At 28.2% G+C, this 11,618-nt stretch overlaps 3 protein-coding genes across 12 annotated transcripts; 2 read left to right on the top strand and 1 right to left on the bottom strand.

Annotated features, from left to right (window-relative positions):
* The first annotated feature begins 867 nt into the window (after positions 1–867).
* Positions 868–6,550, top strand: LOC117153835 (ankyrin repeat domain-containing protein 13D). Of its 6 annotated transcripts, none has more exons than XM_076617506.1 (15): positions 868–1,136; positions 1,584–1,773; positions 1,886–2,021; positions 2,098–2,222; positions 2,556–2,601; positions 2,674–2,817; positions 2,962–3,033; positions 3,447–3,627; positions 3,712–3,937; positions 4,014–4,142; positions 4,219–4,369; positions 4,453–4,614; positions 4,705–4,805; positions 4,889–4,977; positions 5,388–6,550. In XM_076617506.1, the coding sequence occupies exons 2-15, from the start codon at positions 1,750–1,752 to the stop codon at positions 5,623–5,625; spliced, it is 1,824 nt and encodes a 607-aa protein (XP_076473621.1). In that variant the 5' UTR covers positions 868–1,136; positions 1,584–1,749; the 3' UTR covers positions 5,626–6,550. The 6 variants fall into 6 exon arrangements, with proteins under 6 accessions (XP_076473621.1, XP_076473620.1, XP_033184156.2 ...); XM_076617505.1 differs by having other exon boundaries at positions 1,604–1,773; XM_033328265.2 differs by lacking the exon at positions 1,584–1,773 and having other exon boundaries at positions 4,708–4,805.
* On the bottom strand, positions 5,974–9,439 carry mip40 (Myb-interacting protein 40). Of its 2 annotated transcripts, none has more exons than XM_076617512.1 (7): positions 9,367–9,439; positions 8,247–8,325; positions 8,005–8,143; positions 7,722–7,937; positions 7,283–7,466; positions 7,029–7,177; positions 5,974–6,906 (listed from the first exon to the last, which is right to left on the bottom strand). In XM_076617512.1, exons 1-7 carry the CDS (start codon positions 9,367–9,369, stop codon positions 6,885–6,887), a joined length of 792 nt encoding a protein of 263 aa, XP_076473627.1. In that variant the 5' UTR covers positions 9,370–9,439; the 3' UTR covers positions 5,974–6,884. The 2 variants fall into 2 exon arrangements, with proteins under 2 accessions (XP_076473627.1, XP_033184171.2); XM_033328280.2 differs by lacking the exon at positions 9,367–9,439 and adding an exon at positions 8,423–8,564.
* On the top strand, positions 8,468–11,502 carry LOC117153836 (Multiple inositol polyphosphate phosphatase 2). Of its 4 annotated transcripts, none has more exons than XM_033328271.2 (9): positions 8,468–8,598; positions 9,204–9,394; positions 9,500–9,810; positions 9,883–10,008; positions 10,078–10,222; positions 10,302–10,402; positions 10,466–10,575; positions 10,653–10,847; positions 10,924–11,502. In XM_033328271.2, exons 2-9 carry the CDS (start codon positions 9,226–9,228, stop codon positions 11,090–11,092), a joined length of 1,326 nt encoding a protein of 441 aa, XP_033184162.1. In that variant the 5' UTR covers positions 8,468–8,598; positions 9,204–9,225; the 3' UTR covers positions 11,093–11,502. The 4 variants fall into 4 exon arrangements, with proteins under 4 accessions (XP_033184162.1, XP_033184163.1, XP_033184164.1 ...); XM_033328272.2 differs by lacking the exon at positions 8,468–8,598 and adding an exon at positions 8,707–8,725; XM_033328273.2 differs by lacking the exon at positions 8,468–8,598 and adding an exon at positions 8,959–9,091.
* The last annotated feature ends 116 nt before the right edge of the window (positions 11,503–11,618 follow it).

Raw genomic sequence — 11,618 nt, forward strand, 5'->3', positions numbered from 1 at the left:
TTATTGCTATATATTTACAATATATATAGGTATCAATACATAATTATAAAATGTTATAAATAACTATAACTATTAATCAACTATCAATATTTTAAAAATATATTCAAGAATAGTGAAATAGCAAGAGCACATATTTAATTTCTAAATTTTAAATAAGCAGAGAAATAGGTTTGGCTGTACGGAGATATAAATATTATATTTCCAATAAAAGATGAAAGTTGCAAATTATTATATTTCTTCTCTATAGTCTTCATTTATTATTTATTGTACATACAAAATGTTCTCTGTGCCATCGTGTGAACCTGATTATATATCTAGCGATATCGATACGTAAGGCAGGAGTGAATTTTGAAATCATCTATTAGGTTGTCCGAAAAGTGTCTTTCTTTTACAGACACGTCTTTTACAACAACGCATCTTTATACAAACATGAAACCTAATCTGTGGAACGTTATGATCTTTATTTTGATAGAACAAAATGGATCATACTTAATTTGATAAAATAATATAAAATGAAAAATGTTGTGTATCCATTATTTCCTTATAAAACGAAAGAAACTTTTCGGACGACCTAATATATACGCATGCAATGGAGTTGTATTTTAGATTCATTCTGTTTTTTTCCTTTTTTATATTTCTTACGATATGTGTAATATGTGTACAAAAACAGAACGATATATGTTTCAATGAATAAAAGACACATCAAATTCATTTGAAGCACAGGTGAAGAAGAATTAAGGCTGTAATAGCGTAGAGTTGAAGTGCATTGGTTTAGGAACGTTAAAAGTCTGATAGCGTCATATATGTATAAGCGCCACTTGCAACATTTCTTTCGTTGACTTTGGTGCATTCAATATGATATTCAAGGTTTCTTATCTAGCTATTTTGTTCGGTCAATGAATGATCAAAATTTAGTCGTTGCTTATTCGTTTCGGTGTCATGTATTTGTTAGACGAAATTTTATGTTGTTCATTCAAGTCGTGGAATTTGTAATAATTGTTGGTGTTGTATGTTACCGTTAACAAAACTTCAGAGAAATGGTGAATATAGACACGATACAAAAAAATTATCCGCTCCATTGGCTTGTGTGGAATAATAATTATGTAGAACTCGAAGAAGAATTATCTACAAAGCTGGTTGGTAAAATGATAAAAAATAGAAAGAAAAAGGGAACTGTCATTTGGTCATTAATCGTGTTTAATCGTACCTGTGATTGAACAGATACTGACAAGAACGATACGCGAAGCAACTATATTCATCAATTGTTTTCTTCTTTCTATAAAACACCTATAAAATGTATACATGACAGATGACAGTTTTTATTTCATGTTAGATATTAGGGTACTTGTTTCGTAATTGTCAAAAAGTAAAAAATATATATAAATATGATAAAAATAGCTCTATTGATATTAAAAATTTGATATAAAGAAATTGTTTTTTGCACATATGTGTGTTATTTAGATTATAAAATACAATATATACATACATATAAATTTTATTTTTCTGCTAATTATATTTTATTGCGTCAGATGGTTAATTTTGAAATTATTGAAATTGTTTACATATTATGATATTGATTTAAGATCATTTGATACACTGACAGAGAGGCTGCTGAGTGAAACCTTGTATGAGTTAGAAACCCTAAATGTTCAATGACTTGTAACTTCTGATGCTATGTGTTCAATATACCAATGATTTGATAAACCTTAATAAAACTACTGTGCTAGTTATTAATGTTGAGAGCACGTAATGTCATTTAATATTTATCCATATGTATGTATTTCTTAAAATTCAGATCATATATTTAAAATAGCTTAATAATATATTTATGAAATGTCTTAAATTGTTATATATTAATAAAGTAATAATATGATATTTTTTATAGCATGATATTGAAAAGCTTGATAACAGAGGAAGAACACCATTGATGTTAGCTGTGACTTTAAGTCATATGGAGTCTGTCGGAGTATTGTTGCAACATGAAGCTAATGTTAATACAGAGAACACTCAAGGATGGAATGGTAATAAACATATAATTGTATCTATTAAATTACCAAATTAATCAGTATTCAAATTTTAATCTTATTATTTTTACAGTGGTTCAGGAGGCAGTTGGTACAGGAAATCCTGAGTTAATACAAATGGTGCTAGCACATAGAGATTATCAAAGATATTGTAATCGGGTAGCTGGTATTCCAGAATTACTTCATAAACTTAAACAAGTAAGCTTATTAAGTCATGTATTTATTAGCCATGCAGAATGCTTGAAAAGTTTGTGAGCATTTGAAGATCTTATTCAGCATTTGTAGTAACAATTTATTAATTATTTCCATGAGATGAATTCTTATGAAAAAGAAAGAATATTTTCTTTCATATGTGCATAAATAATAAATTTTGTCATATTCAGAAACAGTGACAAACCTTCACAAACACATATACATGCATGTCATGTGCTTTTCATCAACCATTAAAGAAGCTTATAAGTGTTTGTCAATCATTCTCATGGCTGATGGAAATCTTGATTTGGTGAAACTGAAATTGAATAATATTTTTAGGCTCCTGACTTTTATGTAGAAATGAAATGGGAGTTTACTAGTTGGGGTAATTATAAATTACATAATTTTTTATTGTTTTTGATTAGAAACATTAAACTAATAATTTATTTATTATTAGTTCCCCTTGCCTCTAGAATATGTCCTAGTGACACATACAAGGTATACAAACAGGGTAGCAATGTAAGAATCGATACAACTTTATTAGGGTTTGATCATACAAAGTGGCAACGTGGAAATCGTAGTTACATCTTCAAAGGACAAAGTGAGTATTTGAATGTGGTTCTTTGCATGAACACATTAACATTCCTTGAGTTTATTTTAATCGTCAGGTTTTTTTTGTATGTTTTCTTTTATATTAATAGTAGAGTCTTTTATTTGTTCTATAATTGTATATATTAAATGCAAGCTGCATCACATGTACCTGTGGCAATTAGATGTGAACGGAGTTATGTGTTCAGTATGGTGGGACGAGAGTCAGGTGACAGAATTACTTTTAAAATTAATGTGGTGTGCAGAATGGTAGAGAATATTGTAAAACACTTCTGTGAAGTAGAAAAGTTTTCTTATCTACATATTTATTTATTTCTATTTCTATTTATTACTATTTTCTTACAATTTTATTACTTTTGAAAAGTTGATATAATAAGTTGAAATTCTAGATGGTAAGTGCAATCTAGACATTGTAACAAAAGTAATTACTACTAATATATTCTATATCTTTCTAAGTAGTTAAATATACTTAAATAAAAAAGAAATATTTGAAATGAATTAGTGTTGACGTAATTAGTTGTAGAAAATTACAAACTTAAATAGAACAATGTGAGAATTTTATTTCGATAAATCTTTCTTAAAATATGTCTTTTCAGTAATAAAAAAAATTTATTTATGCAGATGATGGAGCAACAATGATGGAGGTAGATCACAAAACAAGAAAAGTATATGTTGAGCATATTAAACTCGTAGATATTGATGATATGCAATTAATGGAACCCTCTGAAGAAGGTGTTTTAACCCGGCTTACGAATCCGATTGTTACTACTTATATAGATACGGATAAAATTAGCTTTGAACGGTAATTATTTTCCTTTATTATTGCTATTTTATTAGTGTTACTACATTCACGTGTTTTCATTAACAATTATTTATGTTCAACTAGCAATAAAGCTGGTTTGTGGGGATGGCGCTCTGATAAAAGTGAAATAGTTAATGGACATGAGTGTAAAGTGTTTAGTGCATGTAATGTAGAATTAATAACGAAAACTCGATTAGAACATTTATCTGATCCTGATAAGGCACGAGCTCGTGCTCCTCGTACACCTCTTCAGTCGTTTCTTGGCATGGCGGAACAACAGCAGGAAAACAGTAATAGCGCAACTACTAGTGTAATTTTCTTTTTTTTAAACATCTTTGTACATACATCATGTGATCATAATAAAATTAATTTATTATTCGTTTTAGGAAGAATATAACAATGTCGGAAATCCTTCTAATATAACAGCTGAGGAATATTTTGACCCAGACGTTGATTTAAATGGAAGAGATATAGGTAGACCAAAAGAAGTTAATACAAAAATTCAGAAATTTAAGGTATTACAATAAAACATTATACATACTAAGCTAACATCTGTATATATAGTAAATATGATTAAATATGAAATTGCAGGCAACTTTATGGCTTAGTGAACAGTATCCACTAAGTCTTCAAGAACAGATTATGCCAATCGTCGATCTGATGGCAATATCTAGTTCACACTTTGCAAAATTAAGGGATTTTATCCAAATGCAATTACCAGCTGGATTTCCTGTTAAAATCGGTAAGCTTTAAATTTATTTATTTTTTTTTTTTAAGTTAATTGGTATTATTTGACAAATGATGAAATTATTCTCCTTTTTGTAGAAATTCCTTTGTTTCATATATTAAATGCAAGGATAACGTTTGGAAATATTTTTGGCATGGATCAAGAAGTGCCTCATGTAGGACATTTAGAAGAAACTAACAGAATGACTTGTTTAGTTGATGATATTTGTTTTGAAGCACCAGTGGGATACGTAAAACTAGGTAAATTTAATATTTATATAAATTAGATATTAAAGGAAGATATCGAATATGCATTTTATCTACGATTATATTATGTAATTATCTACTTAGCAGGTGCTGAAGTTCGGACGCAATTTATGGAAGAAGAAGACGATCTTTTACAATTTGCTATACAACAAAGTTTGTTGGAAGTTGGTAGTGAACGCGATGAGGTACAGATGTCTAAAGCTTCTTATATCTCTCCAAAAAGATTTATATTGAAATAAATTCTAATAATGTAACTCAATTTATTAAGGTTGATATATGGGAAGCCTTACGAGCGCAGAAACCATCACGGCCCACAACGCCCAATATGACAACTGAAGAAGAAAGGCAATTACAAAGGTATGAAAATACGTCATCTATAGGAATGCATATGTCATTTCAGATATTTCGCTTTTATTGTAAAAGTTCTAAACATTTTATTTTGCATGTGTTCTTATGCAACAATTCAAATTCAGAAAGGTGGGTGATGGATTGCTATCAGTATTAGATGCATAATAAATATTTAAATTGACAATAAAAAAATTAACAACAAAATATATATATAAATATTTTTGCAGAAAATTCAAGGAATTGCAGCAAATATTAGAGAAAAATACAATTAATCTTGGTGTTCTATCTTTTGTACATGTTAACAATATTATAATAAATTTTGTTTAATGCAAATAATTTAATTACATATAATAATATAATATTCTTAGGAAATTTGTTTAATAAGTCATTGTAAATCTTCAACTTCATTTTTAATGCAGGGCGATTCAGGCAAGTCTGGCACTGTGTCAAGACAGTACTGCTGGGTGTGCGAGCGGTCGGAATAACTTGGATAAAACAAGTGATATAGAAAATGCTGACACGCTCGAAGACACAGCGGAACAATTAAGACTGGCATTAAGACTTTCGGAACTACAACAATTGGAAGAAGAACAACGTCGATTGTTAGAAGAAGAAACGTTTCGACAAGTGCTTGAGTTATCTCTTACAGACAAGTGAACGTGCAATACTTATTAAAAAATTTGATCAAATTATACTTCCACAACTATGTGAAATCTTCCAGCTGCGCAAGCATCATGTGGCTGTCATGCGCGAAATCATTTCCTACAGTTCACAAAACACATTAAATAAGTAATCCAGTTGTTTACAACAGACATTTGTTATTATAATATATATATATATATAGATATATAGTTACAGTATACATAACTATATATACATATACACATATATGTATATATATAGTTACGAATACAAGTCAAACGGTGGAGATAATATAACATTAACTATGAAAGTAAATGATTTAAATTATGTTATTTATTTCTTAGCTACATTTTATATGAGTGAAAAGATTGAGTAGTACGGAGGAACATGGTATATACGAGTATATATATATACTCAGAAGTCTTGAAAATTACAATTGCTCTAATAGAAAGGACGGAATATTCTCGGATATCCAATTAACATTTATTCAAATAACATCAAATAAATAGGGATAAAATCTCGTTGAAAGTACGTACTGTAAGTTACGACTGTCAATATTTCGAATAAAAAGCTTGTAATTCTCAAGCCTTCAACGGTATTCGTTTTGTCCTTTCTCCTAGTCTCTATAGACTCGAATCTTCAAAAACTTTTAGCATCAAAATCTAGGGATATATGTATCGGATTAATATTTTAATTAATATTCTATATAATAATCTACTAAAAAACTGCCTCTTAATGTTCGGGCAATTCCAAGTTCCTTTTTATACCCGTGATAATACAATTGTAAGTAGCGTTTCGATTAATTGAGAATAGTACCACTGTAATGAAAGTATATTATTTATTCTTTATAGTTTATTCATTGTAGACGAGTAATTTCGTTGATAAGTTTAGTACAAATCAAATGTATGAAATAAAAAACAAAAACAGAGTTATTACTTAACTTGTTGCCAGTATACCAACAGTTTATCGAAAAACAAACAAATTGTACTACATATCATTATTCTGTAAAAATTTTTATTCCAAAAATGAATTATTGCTTGTCATAACATTTCTTTCATAGATGAATTCATTTGTCTTAACAAAATATAGTTACAGTACATTAATTATATTGTAATAAAAAGGTATATTTCTACAAGCAGTATATAGCAGGTATAATTATGTGTATAAAATAAAACGTGTGTAGAAAAATACGAAAAAAGATATTTATATGACACTAAAACTAAAATTATATTTATTACCAATGGGTGATAGTAATCAATCTACCAGATAATGGGTTACTCAAATTCTGATTGTGCCCTGAAATAGAAATAATGTTTTTATAATAAAATTACCTTTCACAGTATAAAATATAATCTAAACGATATTTTTATATAATTCCATTTGTTTGCCTACGTAATTCCAAATTTTTTAATATGTACCTCTTAAATATAGTATTTAATATATTTGCACCTTGCGTAAAACGCAGTTCATTTTTATGTGCTTGTTGATGCCATTTTTTGCGCACAGCATTCCAATGTACTCTATGTTCTCTCAACAACATTTCTCGTGATTTTAGGGTTTGTCCGTCCTATAATGTATCATGTATAACAAGTATTTATATTACGCTGTAAGTAGTGATTATGATATCATATTAGATCGATAAACATAAGATTCATCAAAGTAGATATCTCACATAATCTAAAATCAATTCTTCTTTTTCTCTAGGTATTGGTGAAGGTATACGATTTCTAGGTATAGCTTCTTCACAAGGTAGTGGAGGTGGCAAGTAATAAACATCACGAACTTCTCCATTACTATCCAATATATTATTACTTATATTCACTTCATTCACTATTTCTGGACTTGGACTGCGTACTCTGAATATAAAAACAGTATAAAAATCATTTTTCTTTAATATTATATTTTAGAGTTCAAAATATATGTAATAAACTAATTAAATGGGTCCTTCTATGATATTTTATGAGTAATGTTAATTATAATATGTTAAAGTTAATATTTATGAAACTATAATAGAAATAAACAAATATTAAAAAATTATTATACATGGAAATCAAAATAGATGAATAATAATTGGAAATTTACAGCTTTACGACTGTCTTCTATTTACTCACTTTGGTACAAGATTAGGATTTCTTGGTTGATTTGCCATCCATGCTCTACATATGGGATAAAGTGGTGTATCTTCTTGAAACTGAGCTAAATCAACACTTCTATCAAATAATTTCATTACATAAGTATGATGAAATGCAGTATCTATTTGCACTTGTCTACGGCGTCTAACTTTACGTGGTTGTTGAAAACCCATTGATTTTGATCTGTACATATCACTGTAAATAAAAATATATTATTTAATTATAAGAAAAAGAAACATTTATACATATTAAAAGAAATTACATTTTTTTCATTGAATGTTTATAATCTTGGGCAGAACTTTCTTCACTTGAATCTGCTGATGATCCTGTATCACTATGCTGCAGTAATTCTCTCAGAGCACCTTTTAAACGATCTCTTGCAACAAGTACATCATTATCTCCTAGAGCAAAATATATTTTAATATCAATTATTTCACACAGTCAATTATAATATTCTACTAATTATTACTTCAAAAATTAGGTATAAATAATATTCTCTATTACCTAATTCATCTTTTATTTCTATCTTCACACGACCAGGTATTGGTACAGGTGGTGGTTGAATATTTCTCTTCTTCCCCATCTAAATCACAAAATGATTAGCATTCATTATGTCATATAAACATTTACAATAGTCTTATCAATTTCTAAAACTCTATAATAATGTATTACAAACATACCTTCCACAAAGGAGTTTAATTCATTTGAGCATTGAATTACAATTACAATTTACAAATTACAATTTTCTTTTAGAAACAAAATTGTACGTAACTATTATTGCGAAAAAGAGATATGATGAATCAATATTAAGTATTTATTAATAAATGTTGTAATATTGCGTATTCGAAAATATAAGGTTAGAATATAAACCCTAACATGATTCTATAATATTTCGACATAAACGAAAATGAAATAATTTTCAATTATATTTTTGTTTTATTTTTAATCTTTTCAAATAAAAGCTACGTTATGTTAGTTGGATAGTAAGTAATTATTGTAGGAACACAAATCAAATATATAAGCATCTCTGCATGTAGTCTCCAGTAGTTGTAAAAGTTACGAGTTTGTTCGCTATAGCATAGTTTACTACTGAATTATTCAATTTTTAATATTTTTATTGGTCCCAAATTAACTTTTATATTTTTGGAATTCGATCATGATGAATGTTATATTTTTTATTTTTACATGAATTATTAATTTAGTTGGTTATATACGTTTTTGTAACAAAACCTAAATTTTTCAAAATTGTATCTTGGCTAGTTGTATTGAATTACATTTTATTAAGTGCTAAAAATTTTGTAATTTTAATTGAATTTACTGATTTAAAAGTTATTGAAGTACATATGTGTGTATGTGCATATTAGAAAATTGTGCAATATAAAATTGTGCATTTTTGATAGTTTCATATCAAACAATGTTTCAATAATGTCTTAAATTAAATACTAATTTTGTATGTTGCAGGTAGTCAGAAACTAATAAAGAGATGCGACTATTAAATGCTCAAGTATTTTTAATTATTAATGCAATAAGTGCAGCATTTATCTTCGCACACAATTGCCTTTTGGACAATAGAGATTATAAATGTAGAATAGGAACTAAAACACCATATAGATTTATATCAAACCATGATGATTCTCCTCTTGAATACCCAGGTTTCAACCCAGTATTTAATTCAATACAATAATTCAATATATAAAAGATTAAAGTATTCTTTATCTTACTATTCAATACCAAAAAAGAATTTTTATTAATCACAGGTTGTATTTCAAGAAAAATATGGTTAATTTTAAGACATGGTACAAGATATCCTGGTAAAAAGTATATACCATCCATGATTGAAAAATTGCCAAAGTTACAAAAGATTATCCTAGATAACTATAAAGAGAATGAATCAGAATTTACAGATGAAGATATAGACTTATTTAAAGGGTGGAAAATTACTTTTAACGAAGATGATATTATGAAATTAGCAGAAGAAGGAGAAAATGAAATGATCGATATTGGAGAAAGATATCAATCCAGATTTCCCACTCTTATGCCAGAGATTTATGATAATCAAACTTATAGAGTAAAAATATACAATGTATAATATTAATACATATTTTTATTATATTTATTAAATAAAAATATGAATTTTTAGTTTAAGTACACTGCCACTCAACGCACAGAGGAAAGTGCTAAGAACTTTGCTACTGGTTTATTTGGAAGACACAGTAGTTATCGAGTTCAGTATCCAGAAGCAGAACACAAGGATCCTGTGTTAAGAGTAATTTTCAACTATATAATTCAATAATAATATTTTCTATTATTTGATCATTTTGTTTTAAGTTTCTAGTTTTATAAACGTTGTCAACGTTGGCGTTCTGAAGTGGACAAAAATCCGGATTCGCGAATAGAAAAAGAAAAATTCTTGAAGAGTAATGTTTATAAGAAGATGTTAGAAAACGTTTCTAGACGTATTGGTTATCAGGTTGATCACGGTATGCAGTATACATGGAAACTAATTATAAAACACAAAACTAAGAAGAAAAATGTATCAAAATAAAATTTACGTTTTAGAAATTGTACATTTGATGTACGTGATGTGTGGATTTGAAACTGCATGGCACAAAAACTCCGAGTCACCATGGTGTAGAATATTTTCACTAGATGAGTTCAAAGTAAAATTTTAAAGTCTAATTATTTGTTAAATTATTATGCTAAATTAATTGATATTTTTCTAGGTACTCGAATTTGCAGATGATTTGGAATATTATTGGAATGATGGATATGGTTACAAATTGTCTTATGAGCAAGCTTGCCCAGCTTTGAGAGATGTTTTTAACTTTTTTATGTAAGAATACATCATTTTCTTAGAAAATTTACTTACATTGAATATTATGTTATTAAAATCTTGTTCTTAATTTATAGGGCAGATGAAGGACTGGTAGTATCGGTGTATTTTAGTCATTCAGGAACCATTTTGAAACTATTAGCTCTATTAGGAATCGCTAAGGAAGATCAACATTTAACGCATGATTTATTTTCGTTATATGCGGAGAACAGAGCCTGGAGAACTGGGGTTATCGATACTTTCGCATCTAATATCGCATTCGTTTTATACAAGTATATTTATTTATATATTTTATATGTAATCTAACTATAATAATCTAATATAATAATGGTTTTCTTTTTATTTTAGTTGTTCTGGAGGTCCCAGTATTCTTTTCATGCATCAGGAAAGACCATTACATCTACCAGGTTGTCCTATGAATGTGCCATGTCCACTGTCTACAATGAAAGCACTTTACCCTGACCAAGAAGAGGAATGTCAGTTCGAAACATTGTGTTCAATGGAGGAATCATCATAAGGATGATGCAGGACCATGACAGACTTTATAAATTGTATCAAGTATATATATTTGCAGTTTATTATACTTAAAAAAAAAATGAAATGAATCGAACGTTCCATTTTAATATGACATGATATATGACATATGTATGTACCGACCTGAAATATCGACCTCGTAAAAGATCAGAGTGTTTGAATTATATACAATTCAATCATCGAAAGGGATAAAAATGGGCTACACGACATCGCGCCATTGGCTATGAAATTACAAATTACAAACAAAAATTATTTTGACGAATAAAACCATTTAGTTATAAAACAGCATCACTTAATCGGCAAAATTTAGACTGCACCGTAGAGAGCATAGTACTTAGCTTGATATGATATATCAAAGACTAATTGTTTGATATAAAAACAATGTAAAAATTATCTTTTAGAAGACTATGTTAATTACGAGATCCCTTCATAAACAACTCAATATTATAAGTAAATCTTGGCATTTAAGCTGTTAAGAAGAATATGGAATATTGACTCTACTTGCTCGC

This window comes from Bombus vancouverensis, chromosome 3 (assembly GCF_051014615.1).
Source record: "Bombus vancouverensis nearcticus chromosome 3, iyBomVanc1_principal, whole genome shotgun sequence".
Lineage (NCBI taxonomy): Eukaryota > Metazoa > Arthropoda > Insecta > Hymenoptera > Apidae > Bombus > Bombus vancouverensis.